The sequence below is a fragment of the Aythya marila genome, assembly GCF_965140915.1.
Source record: "Aythya marila genome assembly, chromosome: 18".
Classification (NCBI taxonomy): Eukaryota; Metazoa; Chordata; class Aves; order Anseriformes; family Anatidae; genus Aythya; species Aythya marila.
Genome location: NC_139059.1, coordinates 27,501 through 49,101, shown reverse-complemented (window position 1 = coordinate 49,101; position 21,601 = coordinate 27,501). Strand labels below are relative to the sequence as shown.

Below are 21,601 nucleotides of genomic sequence, written 5' to 3'. Positions count from 1 at the left end.
CCAATGAAGAAGTGCATCTGAACTTCAATATTTAAAAATCTTAAATAGAAAAAGTCTTTTTAGTCTTACTGAAAAAAAATGCGTAAAATCAACTGGTTGACAATGTCAGACAAACTTAAAATACAATTTACAGTGGGAACAGAGATACATCTGTTTGGGGTCTTTCAAGAAAAAACCTGCATGACCTCAAAGCCCTGTGACTCCTTAAGGATTATGGGAAATACTAGGGGCACTGCATTGACTTTGTGCCTTTAACACTTGCAGGTCTGAACCAAGATGAGGACTGTAGTTAAACTAAATGTTTGGTCTGGTTATGCAATCGGGACTACACATCTTCTTCCTAGTCCATAATGTACCAAATGATTTCTCTGTTCCACTTCCACCAATCCCTCTCCACCCTCCTCAAGTATCTTGAATTGGTCACAGGAGACAAAGACACAGTAGACATGCTTAATGCTTTAGGACGGTACACACAAATTTCCCCTTGTCCACATTCCTATTTGTTCATTATGTTTATACTTCTTATGGCTAGATCCTACCCATACCTTTTGGTCAAGAATTTTCCCAAATTTAAGTGCAGAAATGTTTTATTATTAACCTGTCTTATCCAGTGAATTGTAGGAACTACTCTGTGTAGAAGATACTCTGATGCAAGATTAAGTTCACTGGGGATTACACTTCCTCACAACTGGATTAAATTTAGATTTCTGACCACATGGGTCAGCACTATTAAAAGAACAGAAGCATTGTTTGTTTTCGCTTAGTATTTTCTATATATGAAATGAGTAACATTAAGAGAAGCTTAAAAGTTAAGGCATAGGACTTATTTTCAACTGTTTTCAAGGTACTTATAACACAAAGAATTCAGGGATTTTCTAACCATTATGATTAAGTACAACTGCATTACATGTGAAATTTCCCACATAAAAACACACAGCCAGTTTTAAATAAAAAATGTGAAGATAGAATAAATATCCTTCCAGCTTTTAAAGGCATACTAATCAGAAACAGTAATTCTGAAGGTATGTGTGCCCTCAGATTTTGAATAGACTTTTGAGGATTACATACCAAAAGCTGGTAATTTTATCATACAAGGCTTTGTATATAGAGCTCAGAATTTCTTATTGCTTTTTTCCAGCCCTTATAACAGATCAAGTCTCAATAGCAATTCTCTTTCCATACTTCCTCTCAATACAATGTATTACTTGATAAATTATTATTTAAAAAAAAAAAAAAAACAAAAACACAAAAGAAGTAATATCCAACCAAAAATGTTTACCTTTATAGAGACAAAAGACATGCTCTTTGTGAGCAAAGCAATTAATGTCTTCTCTTTGTTCCTGCATGCCCCAGCTGCTGCAATCTAACCATGACTACTTAAATCCTGTCATCATTTCTTCAAATGTTTGGAATTGACAGTGTTCCTTATACATACAGAAACGCATTACAAAAAGAGTAATACAAAAGTTACACCAAGTAAAGAGTCATTGTAAGTAAGTTACACCAAAGAAGAATAGAAGTCATTATGAATGTATTTACACAATTGTTAAAGTACACAAATACAGTGGTAGTACAAATGAAGTGCTCTGAGATACTGGTTTCCAATACACAGGTTTATACAGACAGTCCAACTATTTTCCACATGATGGGATTTTAACTATTATGAAGGACAAAAATTGCCCACAACTGAGTACAATTCTAGAAGTCTGCAATCAACTTTTAAGTATAGCACAGCAATCTAATGTTCCAGATACAGAGAGAATAAAGAGGCAGCCTTTGTAAGTCCCTCTAACAGTACATTATTAAACACAGATATTTACAAGGAAAGCACAGTGAAGTGTAAAACTGTTCAAATGGTAGTGCACATGCCTAAAATACTGAAGTTTATAGTGACTGAGGAAATAATTCTCTATTGCAAACTTATCCATGGATTAAACTCTTAAGCTCTTCCACTGTAATCTCCAAGACAGGTTTCCCCTGTCAGATCCAGAGTACACACAAGCAAATACTTAATGTCACAAAGACATCCAAAGAAAAATGACTGATATCTAATATGTGGACTTTTTTTCTTTGGGGAAGGAAGAATCTGCAAACCTTGAAACAATAAAAATTACTCTTCATAAAACTCTTAAGACCAGTAATCCTTTAAAATTTTGTTTTTAGGCAAGGAAGAATTTCTCAAAACAACTAACTGTTCAAGCAAACTCTGCATATGTACTTTTATTTCCAACACAGAACTTCCCATTACCTCTTTGATACTAGCGTAAAGAGCGTTTCTGATAGTGGTCCAATTACTACATGGACAACGTAACTATTTTTAGTTTATGAGGCCGTTTACTGTAACAAAAAAATATAAAGTATTTCCCATATTCCATATGGACATTTGCTAACAACACCTGCAACATTCTTTTGGACAACGTGAGTCATTCATTCTTAAGCTAATGGCTAATGATTCTGGAAGTACTCACGTAGAATACAGTTAGGAATTAAATATGGTATGCACCTGAGTTTGAAGTTTTCTGGATTTCATAACAAGAACACTTTTTCACTTTTTTTTTTAATTTTAGAATTCCTTGAGTCTTGGCATGAAACAGAAGGCCTGAATCATCATCATCTTTTTTTTTTCTTTTTTTTTTGAACATGTAGATGCTGGATGAAATGTGCAAATTCACTAGACTCTGTGGCAACATGCATCGTCCACTTACAGTACTCTCCAAGCTAACCAGCCTCAGAGTGCAGGAAACAAAATTTTACCAATAAAACCAGTATTTGAAACAATCCATTTAAATGCCAGTGTCTTTCACTTCGTTCTTCATATACTTTAAAAAAAAAAAAAAAGAAATCAACTTTTACCATCTATGCTATACTTTGACTCTCTACAGGGTCTTGAGTTCAATTTTATGCAAAAGAATTAATATTAAAAATTCCTCTGTGTTACATGGAAATGTTTAGTGTGAACGAAGACAACAAACAGTAAAGTAAAACTCTTTAACAGTTTTAAAAATTTTGTGAGAAAAAAACTTCTCAGTCAGAATAAGACCATACAAATAAGTGAACAGTTTAAATACAGTCAGATGATTTTGATTCATTTACATGCTCCCTGCCAGACTAAATTTTTTAAACAAAAAAATTCAAGTCATTGTCTTTAGTTTAGGACTGTTTATATTCTACATTTTTAAATCAGAGAAAAGCAAGAGATTTTTACAGAGAATTAACCCAATAATTTTAGCAAAATGATACAAAAACTTTCTTAAACCAAGTAAAAGATTTATAGTTACAGTAGAATAATAAAAAGGGGATAAAGTCTGCCGCCTGTGGAGGGAAAACTGAAATGGCCATCCAGTAACAGGCGGTCAACTCTGTAAACCATCTTTCTTTTCCAGCCCTGTTACCACAGGGTTCTCTTAAGGTCACTGGGTTTCTGGCAAAAGCGTCCTGTAATGGCAGCTGCTGGAGTCTGTCCATGTTCCTCCAAGTGCCTTTTAAGTCACATGGAGAACTCCAGTTGTATTGTTTCCACTCTAGTTTAGGGTATTTTTGCTAGTAAAGCCATTGATAACATAGGAGATCAGCCATGCATTATCTGCCCTCCATGGCAAAATAAATTTTCATCGGTGCACAGTGGACTGAAGAACACTGGTAGTTACCCGAGCAGGAATCTACCAAAGCCAAAAACAAGAAAACATCAGCACAAATCCTTCTAGTTAACATACAAGTGGCTCTCAAAGTACTTTGAAATATGTTGTTGTGAAAAGTGAGTGAATTTATAATCCAATAAGCTGCATAATGTTTCACACCCACCTGTAGCTACATGAAGTTCCCTGTATTTTCCTCCTTTATTAGAAGTTAACATGGAAAATTCACCTTTCCAGCCAGAGGAGATGTTTTGAAGAAAAGTAAACAGAACATAAACATGCATAGAAGAAAGAACAAACCATATGAAAACACTACCAATGTGTAGAAATATACTAAATGAATAATAAAGCTTGGGAAAAAAGTCCCAATCAAAGGGTAAAAACCAATTGCTCTCAATAGCTTTTCAATTATCATGGAACATTTTGTTAAAAGACACTGCACAAATTTTTGTAGCTTGACCTATTTCAGTAACAGCATAATATTATTCCAATATCACTTTTACACATCACTGCAATTTAAGAACCAAGAAATGCCTAAATGGCGGAATCTTCAGTATCAATTTAAATTGTAAACAGCTACAAATAGTAACACATACAGTAAAAGCCAAAAAATGCAGACACAATCCTAAGCAGACTAGAATTTGGACTTCTCCCACACAAGCTTTTCAGTGCAAAGCTTTTTTTTTTTCTTTAAAAATTATTTTTAATTTTATTTTCAAATACGGTCTGTAAAATGTTAAGCTGCAATTTACAGTTTGACCTTTTTAATGTTAAAACTGTTTAAGAAGCAGCTTGTGCACAGTCAGCCAAGCACACAAAGCAGGAGGAGAAAACAGAAGAGGAACAGCAGGATTCTTCAATTAGAGATACAGGATTAGTGCAAGCTTAGGCTTTATATAGGAAGTAAGGTTGGCAGATGGAGTTATACAACAGAATTTACTAAGGAACAGAATCTCATGACCTTTTTTAAAGCAAGAAGCAAAGCAAAGAAGCTCTTGAAATACATAAGAAAGCATCCTTCAGCTATCAAAGTTCAGATTCCAGATAAAACTTGTTATTTCTATGATGAAACCTGTTAGTGCCAAAAGCAGAATGGACTAAAAAGCTGAAAGCTGCACACAGAAAGGCAGGAACTTCTACTACACTGAACAATGGAAAGGAGTTCTGATTACCCAAATCCAAGTCTGTCTGCCTCTAAGATGCTCACGTGTCAAACAATTCGCATTAGTATCTGAGTATTTTAAAAATGATAGCTCTTAAGAAACGGAGAGGAATATAAAACAGTGAAAAATGAGATACTGCTGTGGTAGAACATTTCATCCACGACAAGGCAGAGCCTTGTCTGAGTAATATAGTTAACTGATTCTTCATATAAGCATTTTGCTTTTACAGTTCTTAAGCTGATCTGTTTTTGAATGGATGACACACAGCTGCATAAACATCCCTGGAAAGATGTAATGGTAAACCATCTAAAATGTAGAGCTGATTATTTTATTATTGATGCTTGAATGATTTTATGGACCCTTAAAGTCGCTGTTTTTGTCAGTTCTGCTAAAGAGTCTAAGTGGAATAGCAGTACTAATTCAACTTTTGGAAGGACATTTATTTTTTCTTTTAGAGAAAAACAATGCCGCCTCACGTATCTGACTGGAAGGCACAGTACCACTATGAGATAATGTAAGGAGAAGCAAGGTTGGATGTTTCCAAAGATTTTTTCCCCACCCCATCCAAAGTTTTGGTGTCTAATGAGAAGCACTCACCCAGTGCTGCCTTCCAACGAAAGGAGACGAGCAGCTACTTGCCGTGGTGTTCGAAAGGAATGCTATTCTGAGGTAGGGGAAAAGACAGCAATTTGTAATGGTTCCACTGCCCCAATATATAAAGATGTCTACAAATATCCAACCTAAATCGGCAGTTGCAAATGTATCTTTAGAAGAGCTCTGATTTCAGATTTCTATCCGACATTTCTATCATATTAAGATATACATAAAAGGAAAAAATCATTAGTTCTCAAAGAAAGCTGACAGGGTCAGAAGAACAATGCAGAGTATGATGCCTATTAAGACGCATGTGTGTAGAAAGATTCACTCATGAGGAGATGAAAAATGCAAAGGCATTGGAAGAACGTTGCTTTTTCCCAGTGGGCGCAACACTTGAGTTGTTCAATGCCAGTGTTTGCTATAGTTTTCCAAAAGCTTCTCTTTTCAAAGATATTTGCTCAAATATTTCTTTGAGGAGCACTCCAATCTCTTCTTCCAGCTAAGGAGAGATATGGCTATTACCAGTAGGAATTATGCACAGCTTTGACTGTCAGGTGCTGAAAATGGCTGAACACGACACATTCAAGAGGAATAAATAAAATAACTTACTGTACACCATGAGCAGTCCAACTGAAGTAGTTTTCTTTTTTGTTTGTTTGTTTGTTTTCAGGACTGAACCTTCTGTGAAAGGAAATGAAGGCTACTCACCTGTAACTAGATTCTTGAGTTGAGCACTGCATATTCATGCTTTCAGGAGGCAGCCTGTGCAGTCTGGACTGACAGAACTGCTTCAAAGTAGTGCTTTCTGGAATATTTGTGCCTTCCTTCAGTGTGTTTCTTAATGTTTATAGACTGACTACATAAAGGACTTAGCAAACAATTCATTTATACAGCTTAAGAGTAGAACAATATTTTAACAGCTAGTATGACTTTCTGTCCAGCCCAGATCACAACTCTTCACTACACTGAGACTAGTAATTTAGGCTTACTTTGGACCTGAATACACCACCTAAAAAGGAATCCAGTTTTGATGCAAAGATAAAGAGAACAGAAGATCCTGTATGTCTTTTAGAAGTTGTTTCAGTAGCTAACTGCCTTCACTTAGAACTCTGCATCATACTTCTTTAAACACGAGCGGTTTTAATACTAAGTGACGGGTGCTTTATGTATATATTCTATATAAACTGAGCTTCCTGTTCTAACTGCTGTTGCTAAGATACTACTTCCAACTAACTCAGGATGATCTCTTATCTTTCAAACTGAAAGACACTAAACTGAAACTCCAGTATCGTACAGTATGTTTTCTCAAGCACAATTTTTACAGCTGTTCTGTTACTTTCAGTTTTTCAGCAGATCAAGATAATGAGAACTGAACTGGACATAATATTACAGCATCTGTCTCATGAATGATATAAAATAACCTCCCCAATTTTGTTCATTACTGCATTATATATGCATTCAAGGATGAAATTACTCCGTTTCATTGTGACATCACACCAACCTCTCCAAAGTTACACCCAAAGCCTTCTCAGTCATCATTCATCACCAATATAGTTCCCACATATCACAGAATCATAGAACATCCTGAATTGAAAGGGACCCACAAGGATTATTGAGTCCAACTCAATAGGCTCTGCACAGGACTACTCAAAAACCCAGCCTGAAGCTCCCCTGTTGCAGCTCCATGCATTCCTTTGGGTCCTGTCACTGTCACCAGAGAGCAGAGTTCAGTGCCTGCCCCTCTGCTTCCCTTGTGAGGAAGCTGCAGGCTGCCATGAGGCCTCCCCTCAGTCTCTGCTTCTCCAGGCTGAACAATCCAAGTGACTTCAGCCACTCCTCATACATCTTGTCCTCTAGACCCTTCACCATCTTTGTCAACCTCCTCTGGAGGCTCTCTAATAGTTTTATGTCCTTATTATACTGTGGTGCCCAAAACTGAACACAGTATTTGAAGTGAGGCTGCAAAAGCACAGAGTAGAGCAGGACAATCACCTCCCCTGACTGGCTACCAATGCTGTGATTGATGCCCATAGTAGCCAATCGGCTTCACTCCTTGAAGCTCTTTAGGATTTGGAGTCTTGCCTTAATATGTATTTTATTTGATTAGGATTTACATGACTGCCCAACTCTCACCAATGTTTATCACTGTCAAACATCTCAAAACCTGCAGACTTTCAGCTGCTGCATTCACTCCCACATCATCAGGAAAGTACTGTCACAGAACTTACATGTATGTCATTTCACCAGAAACACTAAGTTCCATAAACCCTTTTGGAGACATACTAACTGTTACTTGAATGAACTCTTCTTACGTATTATTACAAAGTGTTAGTATTTTCAATTGGAATGATTTAGGTACTATGTGGTCAAAGCGTTGGAGGTGGAGAATATGTATGACATCTATTTTGCTATCTTTACCAATCACCGTTTTTCCATGACTGTTAAACTTCTCAAGGAGCTATTTTCTGTAATGTAAGTTTGGTTTCTATTATCTACATTCCCAGCCTTAGTTTTCAGTTTCAGTACAAACTGGTCAAAACTCAGTTTGAAAAAAAGATAGATACAAACATGGAGTCATCTTTAAGAATTCTACTTGATTGAGTAACGTCAGCAAATTTCCATTCGCCAGAGTTTAACAAGCATTAGCTCTTCCTCTGAATGAAGAGAGGTGGAGATTATAGATGCAGTGATGCTTTACCAAACCAAGCCATCCAAATAACATAACAAAACTAATTAATCAAGTTATAAATAACAACTCTAATAAACCTAGTTCTTAACCTAAGACATCTGTAGATCTGAATAGTGAAGTTTAAAAGTTGTTTTCTGCCAGGAGCATGGTCTAAGCACTTCCTGAAAAAGGGACACTGGTCACATAGTCTTAAAAGACTCTGAAAGGAAACTAATATAATTGGAAAAGGCATGGACAAACAGTTGTGTTTCTTTACTATTTTCCTGATATGACATGGAATAGATATTTTTCTACATGCTTTACACCTACTCAAAAAAGAAGTTGTCCTTAACAGGACGTCCAAGTTAGATACTTGAGGTTTTCCTAAGAACAAGGTATAAAGACAATGGGAAATCCATAGTCTATTTTATAACCCGGTTAACATGCAAAGATAGTTTTCTCCTATGGAAAAACTACTTCAACATTATGAAAACAGTAAGAGCATAAGCTACGTAGACTTGCAACTTAGTCCACAGAAGGCCAGATGGCTCGAGTGAGAACTGTGAAAATGAAAACTGAAATTGTCTCTGATGAGCTCACAGGTAAGTGTTATAAAGTAAAATCTAAGTAAATCTCTCTTGCCTTCCGAATCTGAGAGGCCCATGGGAAGCTTTCAGAATTATACTACTGTTGAATACTGTTATTCAGCCACCACAACTGGAGACCAGCAGCTGTTCACTGCCTCAGTAAGAATTAAATGAAGATGACAAACGATTAATGATAAATTTTAACCTGAGAAGTTCCTGACTAGTACATTATTGGAATTGTAAAGAAGTCAAATTCCATACATGGAGCAGAGTGTTAAACGGCAGGTACTGAAATGTGCAAGAAAGCCAGACCATACTGTTGACACACACCACAAATTATACATCTGTGTATTCAAAGATTACTCAAAAACCCCATGTTTCTACACAATCTCACAGTACGCTCTGTGAGAGCCCCTCTGTATTTCTCATACTTTACAACATTCAGAAAAAAATGTCACGTACACAAGTCATTAATAAAACAAAAGAATTTAAGACAAGTTCAGACTAACCAAATCTAATCTCCTACCAGGACCATTTCTAAAGGGATACATGGCACCTTCTACACTTGGACCTCTTTGATGCGGATATGCCTACAAAGCACTGAAATAGTTTTTACACTGTTTCCAACTTCTCATTCAGCTGTTGGGCTCTTTCTATTCCTGCTATAACACAGTTCAGGGAAGTAAATTTCCTTCTTTCTTAAAAGCGCTTTGAAACTGGTTAAAAAAAACCACCTCTCTGACACTGGTAATTATCATCTTTGCATTGTTTTTGCAAATACAACCTATCTCACGTTTTCATTTTATTCTGAGAAAGAGAATGAAGTCACTCAGCTCCAGATTTGTATTGTATCTGATTCCATCATCCTTTCACTGACCTCTTTTTGATTTATACTGCAGGCCAGAAGGTAGCATCCATACACCAAATCAACCCTCAGTCTTCACTTACTATCTCACCTCCATCCAAAAGAGTGCCCTCTCTAGCACTAAAACTATACATAAGAACATGTATTATCCAAAATAATTAATTCTGACAATGAAATGATGAAGCCAAAAGAAACTGTATTCATTTTTATCAATACTCTCTGTCAACAAGGAATAACCAGTCCACAGCAAGAATTATGCAGTTAGATCTTCAGCATAGTGCTGAGGCATGAAGGAAAAAAACTGTAGGCAACTGCGCCAGTCCTCCTAACACACTGCTCTCCCAGTGCTGTTGCAGTATATCAGTGTGATGCAGGTAAGACCGAAGGTAAGCTGTTCAAAGCTAGGCTACCCACTACTTAGGACAAGTCTGTGTTAATACCCTGAAGAATGAATGTCTCAGCTGTAGCATGAAGAGCTAAAATACATTTAAACATAATTTTCCAATCCTAAAAACAAGATCTTAAAATCTCTTTGCTAAGTCACCATGACCAAAGAGAATGACTTCAGTGCAGACAACGGCTATGAAACACTGTATCATTTATTCATCCTCCTGTCATCCTCTTCAACTGAGCCTACTGTGTGTGACCTCTCAATCATCTATGCATGTGGCTTCTTTTCTGCTCAGAATTACAGTAGTGCACTACATTTCTTGACTTCTGCTCTTTCCTGTTCTTTACCAACTATTTCTTGTCTATTCTGCACCAATATTCTCTGCGCTACTCATTTGAAAACATGACTCTCACAACTGCCTCCAACTTGCTCTGCTTCTTAAGTGAAAACTGATATATGATATTCAATGATCAAAGGAACTGTAATTTTAGGTAAAAATTCTTTATCTCTATTTTTTGCATGATTTCATAAACCACTGACTCCATACTGCTTTGAGAATGTTAAAATTATCGCTGCTGAGGTTAAAAAAAAATTACAATATTCTGCAGCAACATCACAAACATTCAGGTAAAATTTCAAGTATTTATTTCAGTCAACTATAAAATCAATATGAAATAACATCAACTGGCTGGTATGTTCTTTTGGCAAATTAACGTTATCAAATCACCATTATTTTTCCATTACATAAAAATCTTTCTTACCTGCGAAGTTGACATGCGAGAAGTATCTTGTCGGCCTGTTAGGTCAGATGATGAAACATTGACTGGGGCACCACGATGCAATCTCATACTCACTTTCCTTTCTCGTTCCATACCAGACACTGGTCGAGGAGAAGTGTTGGCTGTGAGAAAAATTACATTAGAATTTTCCTAATAAGAAATGGGATTAAAATGCCGTCACTGGAAAAATTACACTCTTGTTTGTCCATGTAACGTCAACATCAAACCACAGAAATTAAGGCTTTCATCCTCCTCAGTTATCTCTAAGTAGCAATTGGCATGTAATGAATATATACAGTTACTTTCAATCTACTGCGAAGTAAATGGGGGGAAAAAACTAACATGATCAGACAAGCAAAAAAAATGAAACCCAAATAGAGAGACAAATACCACTCAGGTATCCTAATTCTAATTTCAAATTCCAGTGACCAGGAACTAACTACAAATTAGAGTAGTCTGCAAAGTACATCTGCCCAAGTATCTGCTTACTTACCAGCATGTGAAGCTGGGGTAAGAGGAGTAGGAGGAGCTACATCTTGCGTTCCCCTCAGCCTGCCAGAAGCAGTGGAGGGTAGTCCACGAACAGCTGGATTTCGTGTATGTCTCAATCTTTCCTCTCGTTCTCTCCTTTCACGTTCAGCATCTTCAGTCGCTCTGCTTGCACCCTACGGGTCAGGACTAGTGAACAACTTCAGGGACTATTAAGCTTACAACTATGTATTTGGATAAGTGTGGAAAATAAAGAACTGGACAACCCGTAAATTGAAATTTGTTATGGTATTACATTTTTGGTAAATTTTCTCAAGAACTATCATATATTCAGTTCATACAACTGTTGGGATAGTCTTCAAAATGTACACATAATGTATACACATATGGTTATGGCATCTAGACATCTAAACAGTTGCAAGGGACCTGTGCTGAAGACCAAGATAGGATGAGAATCAGAGTGAGGTAACATGGCAACTGCCTTGAATGAGGTTATCTCAGAAGTCTTATACATTTTTAACTCTCTTAACTGCAACTTTGTCATTAAACCTCAATCTAATGGCTCCCTTGCCTCTTGCTTTTCCCGATTTTTTTAAATTTATTTTTTAGACAACAAATTTTCTGGGGCAAACCACTCTTACGGTATCAGTTAAGACTTCAAATCTGACAATGCAGTAAAAAAGAAAATCATTACAGAAATTGTTTTAGAATGCTACACCAACTACTCACAAATTTCAGCATGTTCCAGTCAAACACATAGTCATAGGAGAACCCTTGTCGGTGAAAGAGGTTTCTGAATAATTGCCTTAGATAGGAGTAGTCTGGTTTGTCATCAAAACGCAGAGAACGGCAAAAATTCAAGTATGTGGCAAATTCAGCTGTAATACAAGAAAGCCGTATTTTCTTTCAGCTTCACATTTACTATTTATAAATCTGACCCATACAAAAAGCAAAAAAATCTAAACATAAGGAAAACAATACTGACCTAGGCATCTAATACTAGGCATCTACTGAAGGCAACACTATATCCCAAGTGTTGGGATCAAGTATGGCCTGAAAAGGAAATCATTTGTCTATCACAGATTAGGTAAAGACCCCATTTGTCAACAGCGGAGAGGACTGAAAAATAAAGGCGGAGGGGTGAAGTGAGAGTAAAAACAGGTTTAAAACTACATTTGAGCAAAAGAGAATAGGTTTATTTGCCTTTTTAGCTCTGCCTATATTTAAATTAAATTTATTTTAGGACATCGAATAGCATCTCTTCCTTGTTACGTTACGTGAAGATGTGTGTCTGCTACCTCATAAAAACAAGGGGCAGGAAGGGTGAAGAATGGGGACCAATATAAATCTCCCATCTAAGTTATGCTACAATTTTAAGCTTGCAATAGTGTGAACACCTGTTCTGGTTTTTGTTTGTTTTCTTTGTTTTTAATATGGCACACAAAATACTAGCTACGCAGCAAAAACAGAATGCTGTTGTGAATTCAGTGCTCCAGAAAAAAAAAAATCATTTTCGAACTACCAGCTTTTGAATTCAAGTCTTTCCAGCTAAAATAATGTATTAATAATTCATGTTAAGTACGGAGTTCTAGCAAACAGCACAAGAAAAGTTGGCTAGTCTTCCCCGTCTGTTAACCCCAGAGAAAATAAATAGTAAATCATAGAATACCCTGAGTTGGAAGGGACCCATAAGGATAATCGAGTCCAACTCCTAATGAGTAAATGAGTGTAAAGGAACATATATGACATTACTTTTGAAACAAACTGAAGAAAACGAGCTTTCATACATCCCTAACAATAACTACAGTTCTCATTATCATACCTAGCTGCCAAAGACAAGAGCAAGGAAAGAACAGAGATCTCTTTATGAAATATGAACAATGCTCTTTGAGGGTAACTAAAATTAACAAGTTTTAGAACAAATTTATTGTTTTGTATGTCTTAAAAATGCCTAATTATTAGTGTGGTGTAAATACTAAATAGAGAAACAGAACAGTTTTGAGGGATGATGCTAAGATACAGGAGGGTTTCTTATGCCATTCACAGATGCTGGACATCCACAGGCCAAACTGGATGAATCTGGAATGACAAATCCTAAACAAAACAGCAACAGGTAAAAGCTGCAATTCAGTATACAATCTGATTTATCAAAGACACAGTATCCACACATATGAAGAAATGTGCAGTTTCTCAAAAAGTTATTTGACTGTTGGAATTATCTAGCCAGCACATATGCACGTACACACAATATGGTGCAGATCACACATACCACGCTACCCTTCGAACTACATAGTGTAAATAAAAAAGAAATACCACTAAAAAATGAACACGTGGGCCTAGTGCCATGAAAGAGTAACTTACAAGGATATCCTTTACACAAAACCTCAATGGGTGTAGACATTTTCTTTTCACTGATACGCTCATATTTCTGCCTCTTTGTTGCTGCTTTCAGTCCCTGCCAGGGGAGGGAGCCCAGGTTAAAATACATCAGTACATAGCCCAAGGACTCCAAGTCATCTCTGCGAGATTGCTCTACAACAGCATAAAAAAGTGGACTCATTAGGTTTCATTATCTAGTGGAAAAACACAAGTCTGCAACGTGTCATAAAAATCCTTAGAAACACAATAGGTAGATGAAAATTACTATGTTTATGTTAAATTCATCCAGCATTAGAAAAAGCCTATTATCCTTGCAGTTATTAAAAAATGTGTTAATTCCTTAGAATTGCAAACCAACTAAATCCCACCCCACCAACAGTTATGAGCCCAAGCATACTGCACTGTTATTGCCAGAGATAGGGACTGTCCTCTATGCCTCCATAAAGCAACATCCAGTCACACTAAAAGCATGTGCATCACCCTTCTACACTTTTTAAGTTTCTACTTATTGCTTTTCCCCAGCTCACCAATTCCAAGATGAGTGTTGATGGATGCATAACGAGCAGTTCCTGTTAAGTTTTTATTTTCACGATATGGAATATGTTGGTGAGTTCGAGCATCTCGATACTTCTTTGCTAATCCAAAGTCTATTATGTAGACAAGATTTCCTTTCTTCCCCAGGCCCATTAAGAAGTTATCTGGTTTCACATCTCGGTGGATGAAATTCTTAGAGTGAATATACTCAATTCGACTAATCTAAATACAGAGGATGAGAAACAACGAAGAGATCAGCCATACACTTTTTCTCTTAGAAAAACACTACCCACACTGTCTTTGTGATAAAACAGGTAAAGAATTTTTTAATGAAAAATATAAGGACATTACAGAAAGTATAATTTAGAAGACAGTAGGTAAACCTTCTCTCTAGCTCTTTCTTAGATTTAGATTAGTGTCTATTTTAGATTTGGTTTTAAAAACTTCCTTAGGGGAATTTCTTTGTATTTAAGCAGTGCTGCTTTGCAAACAGCTCAGATCCAGTTTTTAAATCAAATTAAATCTTTGCCATTACTTTTGATGTGACACTTCATATTTAGAAGAAAAAACTCTAAACATATTTTTTTTCTTCTTGTAATTATACATCCTAATTGCCTCTAAATTAAAGAAGTAAAATACAGTTGGATATGGTCACTCTAAAAATTTTAATATGCCCAATGTATTTCACTGCCAAGAACAAAAGAATTGTTTCCTACCATTTGGTCAGCAAGTAACAAGACTGTCTTGAGACTAAATTTCCTTGAACAAAAATTGAAGAGATCCTCCAGACTCGGCCCCAGCAGCTCCATCACCATGACATTGTAGTCCCCTTCAGCTCCACACCACTTAATTGTGGGAATACCCACTGGAACAAAGAAAACAGTTTATTCAGTATACTAATTTGATTTATAGAGTTCATATACGCAGATCTCCAAAGCTCATAAAGATGAACTCTAGGCATCATAAACATTATTGTCAATGCTTGTATTTACAGCAAAAATGTACCTATGTACCTTATGCTATCTTCAGCAGTTCTGAAAAGTTTCATGACTTTATAGCTGAACCAATACATAATTATAACTAGAGATCTAAAAACAGCCTTTTTCTTCTTTCCTGTAACCTCCCAGGATTTGTGCTAAGAATACATCTTGAAAGAAGATAGTGGTTTTGCTGGATTTCAACCTTAAACACTTTACATGTGTAAACAGTACTCTTCAAGATGGCAGTTAGGAATAAATTGGAAGCCTGAAAATAAAGACATTGACAAACCAGTACATGTTATTGCTAAAGAAAGTTTTGGAAATCAAATTCTTAGTTTCAAAGCCTACAAGATCAATGTAAAATACCTCTTTTCTGTTACAATTTAGAATGAAATTTCATCCTTGCTTCATATTCATGCATTCCCTCCAGTTCCATTACATTTGCTGCTGGTGAATCCCTACCAAAGCAGTATTGTTAATGACATATCTTAGACTGCTGTATTTCTAGATGGAAAATTAAAGTCAGCTCCACTTTACGGAGAAACTCAGGAAAATTATTTCACGTAAAACTGTAGAAATTGATCATATACTCTGAATTAAACCTTGAATTGTAGAAAATATTGTTCAGAAATTCAAATACCATTACTTTGAGTTTAATTTTATGCATTTTGGAAGTGAAGTGGTATACAATCATTTACAGAATTGTAAGATGGTTTGGACTGAAATGGACCTTAAATCTGGTATATAATCACCTAGATTGTAATTAACCCATGTTACATTTATTTAATATGAATTATTTTTTCCTAAATTCCCTTCAGAGAGAAACCCTTATTTGGCAGTTACTTAACCTTCTGCCATCTGCCTTTGCAGTGTTCATCCACAGAAGGAACCATCATAGCCTTAGCAAGCCCATACAGGAATTATTTTACTCTATGAAGGGTATTCAGGTTATACAGAGACTGTAATGAGAATCCTACATTTGCAGAATTCCGAAAACATGAGTAAGTTATCCCAGTTGTAACACCGTGCAGTAGTTATGAAGGTACTTCGGTCCTGTTCTCTATTACTAATGCCATTATGTCTTGGAATTTTTATAGCAAGAAAATACTTTTACCTCAGAAGAAAGAATGCCAGCATATGAAACAAATAATATCCTGAATTTACTAAGTTTAGAATTGTGCTACTATTATTAACCAAATCAGTCTAAACCCTACTATGCAGTACTGCTCTTCACCTACCCTGCCACCCTTCCCACCTCCTTGTCTGCTAAAAATGTTCTCAACCATTATTTACTTGCAGGTAGCAGATATATCAAAGACAAAAATAAAAACAAACAACTCAATCTCTGAGGAAGGAAAGTTTGCCTACCTCCACCCTGCATCATTTTGTAGATTTTACTCTCAATGTGGAGCTGAGGATGTTTGGTTTTCACACATTCCAACTTAATTGCAACCTCCTCTCCAGCAGCAATATCAGTTCCTAAATCGGGAAAAAAATAAAACATTGGCCAAGACATTGTTAAGATGCATTTCCTTTATCAAGACTGAAAACAAATATTAACAAGTTTATTCTCAATGGCAAAGATCCAGAGTTTAAGTACTTTCAGCTGTGGAGCTGTGGTTATCTGAAAGTTCTCCTGAAGTCTTACAAATTCCCTCCAACAGACTAGCAGTTTAAGAGAAAAATATTAAATAAATTAGCTCAGGAAGACAAAGGCTGCCATCTCATACCAAAAAAAAAAAGGATGCATGTTCTGAGGGGAGTCGTTTTACTTCCGGTTTGTGGTGGAGGCGCTTATTAAAAGGAGTGTTTGTAGGCATAGCACATATGCCCACCAACTTAAGAAATGCTAATAATTCAGATCTGCTCTTATGTCTTGGAAACAGAGCCTACAACTTTCCTAAATCTCAACATACTCCAGGTGTATTCTGACACCTTAATTAGTATTTAATCTAACTGTGAGGGAGACTACCTAGGAATAAAATAGCCCTCAGAGTGTTATTTATTCACAGAACTATAACTGCAAAATCTTGTTCTTGAGATTACAGAACTACTTCACTGCTTTATAACCTTGTGACTATAAAGACAGGCCAACGCCTCACGCCACAAATTGGCACAACATTTCAATTATATGCATTGAATCTCCTCTATTGTTCCACTGGCATGTCACCTGATGCTGAAATCTTCCCACAGTCTTGCAGCTGGCAATCACTCTTATGAATATCCATATCTTCATGCTCTCATTCGACTATGTTATCTCAGTATTCTGTCCATTTTCGGATTCATTTATGATTACACTCAATAGAACTTCACGTAATTAAGTTCCATAAAACTGAAGCTCTGTATTAACCAAGCATTTCTCTTTGCCTCCCTTTCTGCCTTTAAAGCGACATTTAAATTATAAGCAAATATTCAGCCTTATGCCACAGCTGTTTTATTTCTTGTTTGCCATCAGCAAAGTTAATTAGGGTAATACCGGCAGATCTGTTACCTAAAGATCAAGGCAAGCTTATTTAAAACTGAAACTATGTTATGAGCTCTTGAATACTTGCTGGATATGAAAGATACCTGTAACCTACTTACTATTTTAAGTAATAAAGGTTCCCACTGAAATCTTTCCCACATGTTGTTGACATTTTCCATTAGTTTCTGAGGAAGCAAAGGATATGAAGGAGTATCCATGCGTTACTGTCAGTTCAAGTCAAATTCTTGATACCATGTGAAAGAAGGCTCCCCGAGATACAGTGTTACGGGATACCTTGTCTTCCAAGCAGACAACACCACAGCCTTAGTGTAAAAGGTGATCATACAAGCTTCTTGAGACAGTTTTTTCCTACCATTCAATAAACAGAAAATATGCTTACAGAAAATGCATTTTTGGCACCTTTGTAAGACAAAAAATAAAATGTATAGGTTTCTTTCCTTTTTTTTTTTTTTTTTTTTTTGTTATTTTTATTAAACACAGCCTTGAAATTCAGATTTCTACTTTGTCTAGTTTCAGCTATTTCATCAAGCTCTTCACTGGATAATACCTGATGGAGCATGGAATTATCTTTGAGTTTATGCAAGGCTATCTGTTCTTTTTTACATCAAGAAAATGTTTTTTTGTGTGTTCACACGTCTATTAAATTGGTGTTGCTGGTACAAAGAGCTGTTCTGAGAAAACATCACAGACAATATTTACTAGGCATTTCACCATGCACCCTAAGAAAACAAAGCATCTGAAACACACTGTAGGTATAATAATCACAGCACGTCTGGGAGACAAAGAAAACTAATTTTCCCCTGCTGTAGTCAACATTATCCATCTACCTTCTATGACTCCACCAAACTCCTGATTTCTATTAAGGTCACCGCACAGTAGTAGCAACTAGAAACTCCGTAACCCAAGGTTTTCATATCTTATTAATATATTATTTTGGTGAACTTTAAGTGAGTTATGGTTCACATCAATCTAGAAATTTGAAAGGACAGATGAATGTTGCAAGGAAAAAGACACTGTCCTGTGTCACTAACACACTCCCACCCCCCACCGCCAACAAACAAATATCTTGATTTTTAACTATGGAACTCTGGATCTTTCCTGCTTTTCCCTAATGGGTGACCACCTCCATAAATATTAAAAACAAACACACAAAAAACTTTTCTGACACAAACTGCTGAATGGCATACTTTTTATACAGACAGCTGCAGACATCTGTGTTTGATTAAGACAAGACTTGCCCATAGGAGAATGAATATGTGTATTATCTCTATGAAGTTCTGCTCACCGCTGCTTGAAAAATCATTGTCTTGACCTAGTAGGTCATTTCCTATGATATCTGATCTTCCCTAGAAGTCTGTATCACCTAGGAGGTCTAAGATCCTTAAACAGCTCTCTACTTCTGCATACACCCTTGAACAGTAGCCAGAATTAGCGTTATGAGAAGAATGAGTAATGAGAAAGCAGCAGTAAGCAGTAAAATGGAAAGAGGCACTTCATGGAAATGAAAAGAAAAAGTCTAGAGTTGTCAAAGTCTTTTACTTTAAATAGCAAAATTCTAATTTGTAAGTAATTGCAAAATCCTCTGCCACAAGGAAGGCCTTGAAGATTATTTTAATTCATTTACAACTAAAAGTTTATCCCTAAGAAAATACATGTAAATGAAAAAACCATGAAAACACAGCAACTATAATGCCTTCATGACTCATGTCTTTTTTACCTTGTGGATGGAGCAACAAAACAGACGCTTACTCTGATTTTTCTTCTGTATGTTGTCCATCTTCTATACTATTCAGAGTATCTGGGAATCCATACTATTTTTCAAATCTTCCTCTGGAGAGTAACTTAAGAAAATGCAGATACACTCATTTCCTAACTTTTATTTTCGTAAAGTTCTCCATGGTATTTTATTCACTTTAGTGTCTTGCCTTTCAAAATGCTATTTTACAGACCCTATTATTCTAAGTAAGCTAAGCTGTGGGCCTTCCAAATTCCAGAAGTTGTATCTTGTGGTATGATGGAGAACATGAAAAAGTATGAAAGAACTATGATAATAACAACCAAGTTGTTGGCTCTACATTCCAAGTAACTTATTGAAAGAGAAAGAAAGAAGGTCCTTCCCCTCTTCTCTCTGGAATGTCTTCAACCCTCTGTAGCTGCATTAAAGAAATATGGGGAAATGAAAACAGGAAACAATAATTAAATTTCCCCTTTCAAAGCACTAAACTGAGATGGAAATCTACACTGTGGAAATCTATAAATCCATTGAGAGGCATTTGCACTTAAAAAAAAAAACAATTGACCTCTGACAGAATTTTAGAAATAATTTTTACGTAATTATGTCTTACTGTATAATCCAAACAATTGAGATTTTTTTTTTCCAGACACATTTCTTTACCATAAAAAGCATAGATTTTGAAAGCCTCTGTTTTACCATATATTGGTAGGCAAACCAAATGGGCCTCTACAAAGTGCTGCAACACTTAAGTTCTTGAGATAGTATTTTCCCCTGGAAAAAGACACCCATGCCATTAGGTGGATCTTCCAGGCGTACAATTCTCTGCTAGCTGCTGGCTCAAGCATCCCATTTGCAGGAAGACCTAATTATAAACCCATACTGACTACTTAAGGATAAAAAGAACAGGACAAAATTTGAGGCAAGCATCATGTTTGCATGAAGACCTAGTTGTAAATCCACATGGACTACTGAAGAGTAAAAAGATGACAAAGTTTGAGGATGGTGAATTCTTGTGCAAAATGCAGTGTGGCAGTAGTACCAATAAACAGAGAACTACTATCTCCTGTGCAACTTTGCAGGTGCAGGCTGTACATGTAAAGACAAAAGTGACAAAATACCTATTACTTCCATGCTAGCTTCCATATGTGGGAAGGTAACAACCAAGTTGCCTGACTTCTACTTATCAGTTAATTTGGATTACAAATCAAAGTACAAATATGTTTATTTTACCTGCTCTTTAACTGTATAGCCTAACATGAATTAATTTATAGCAGTCAAATGGTTCTGTACGAATATCTCAAATCATCGTAAGATTTTTCAAATTTTAATTGCTGTCTGAAAACACCAGTGGTAGCTAATGAAGATTTTGCATTAATGTTACCACCGTCTTTCTCACAATACTCTTCAGTCTTTTATGAAAGCATTACAGAGAGGAAGAATCACATTCTTTGCCTTTGGCTAGAAACATGGATTTTTCATCAAGCACATGATCTGTATTGTAGATAACCGGTGTATCATTACCTGTAAACAAGCAGTTTTAGCTAGCAAATTATTTCAGAATACCAAATGTACACTGCGACACAAAGCATTGTTGTCTAGGAAAAAAAACGCATTTGTATACTGTGTGCACTGCCAAACATACCACATATATTAGGTGGTGATGTTTTCACTCTCCAGACATGCGAATTTAACCTACCTCAGCACCTGCAAGGTCCTCCCCTCCAGTTCTCTTTACTTGCTTTCCTAAGTTACCACAATTTTCAAATGCAAAATACTTGTTTCTATACGGTAGCATAAAGAAATGTATTTCTCTGGGTTTAACCCATTTCTTACACTTTAAGGTGTATCAACAATTTTAACTATATTTCTTTTTAGAACTTGAATCCGCCACCGATTGTCATACCAGTGAACCATCGCGACAGAGAACTGCATAAATGGGAATGGAAACACAGCACTAATACTGCAAACTTTAAAATCGTGTAGAAATCATGACAGCAAAATAAGATACATGCATTAAGACATAAGGGTAACATTCAAGCAACAGGATAGCTGAACTGATGATTCTTTGAAGGATTTGAGTTGTTTTTTGTTTTTTTTTTGTTTTTTTTTTAACCTCAACTTAGTCATCCTTACCATTTAAATTTTTTAGGCCTTGCCAGAGAAACAAGCATCTCTGTGACAGCAGTTTTTCCTAGCCCGCTGCAGTCATATTTAATGCTTGATGCTTGTGTTTCTTTCCCCAAATCTTTTTCTGAACGTTTTTTAAAGACCAAAGATTTTAAACTCATAGCCCCATTTTACAGATGAGACAAAT

The 21,601-nt window shown here is 36.2% G+C and overlaps 1 protein-coding gene across 5 annotated transcripts in view; it reads right to left on the bottom strand.

Annotated features, from left to right (window-relative positions):
• Positions 1–1,515: 1,515 nt before the first annotated feature.
• CSNK1D (casein kinase 1 delta) overlaps positions 1,516–21,601 on the bottom strand; it is a 20,707-nt gene continuing 621 nt past the window's right edge. Inside the window, exons 2-12 of one of the 5 annotated variants that reach the window (XR_014318755.1) lie at positions 16,436–16,546; positions 14,804–14,952; positions 14,081–14,309; positions 13,536–13,706; positions 11,904–12,052; positions 11,179–11,350; positions 10,668–10,807; positions 6,005–6,076; positions 5,396–5,462; positions 3,802–3,864; positions 1,516–3,659 (exon numbers count right to left, since the gene is read on the bottom strand). Coding sequence is in view for 2 of the 5 variants with exons in the window: in XM_082774942.1 (XP_082631068.1) it covers positions 5,430–5,462; positions 10,668–10,807; positions 11,179–11,350; positions 11,904–12,052; positions 13,536–13,706; positions 14,081–14,309; positions 14,804–14,952; positions 16,436–16,546 (1,154 nt within the window). In the remaining 3 variants the exon portion in view is untranslated. The remainder of the gene's footprint in view (positions 3,660–3,801; positions 3,865–5,395; positions 5,463–6,004; positions 6,077–10,667; positions 10,808–11,178; positions 11,351–11,903; positions 12,053–13,535; positions 13,707–14,080; positions 14,310–14,803; positions 14,953–16,435; positions 16,547–21,601) is intronic. The other 4 variants (XR_014318756.1, XR_014318757.1, XM_082774942.1 and 1 more) reach the window with 4 other exon arrangements.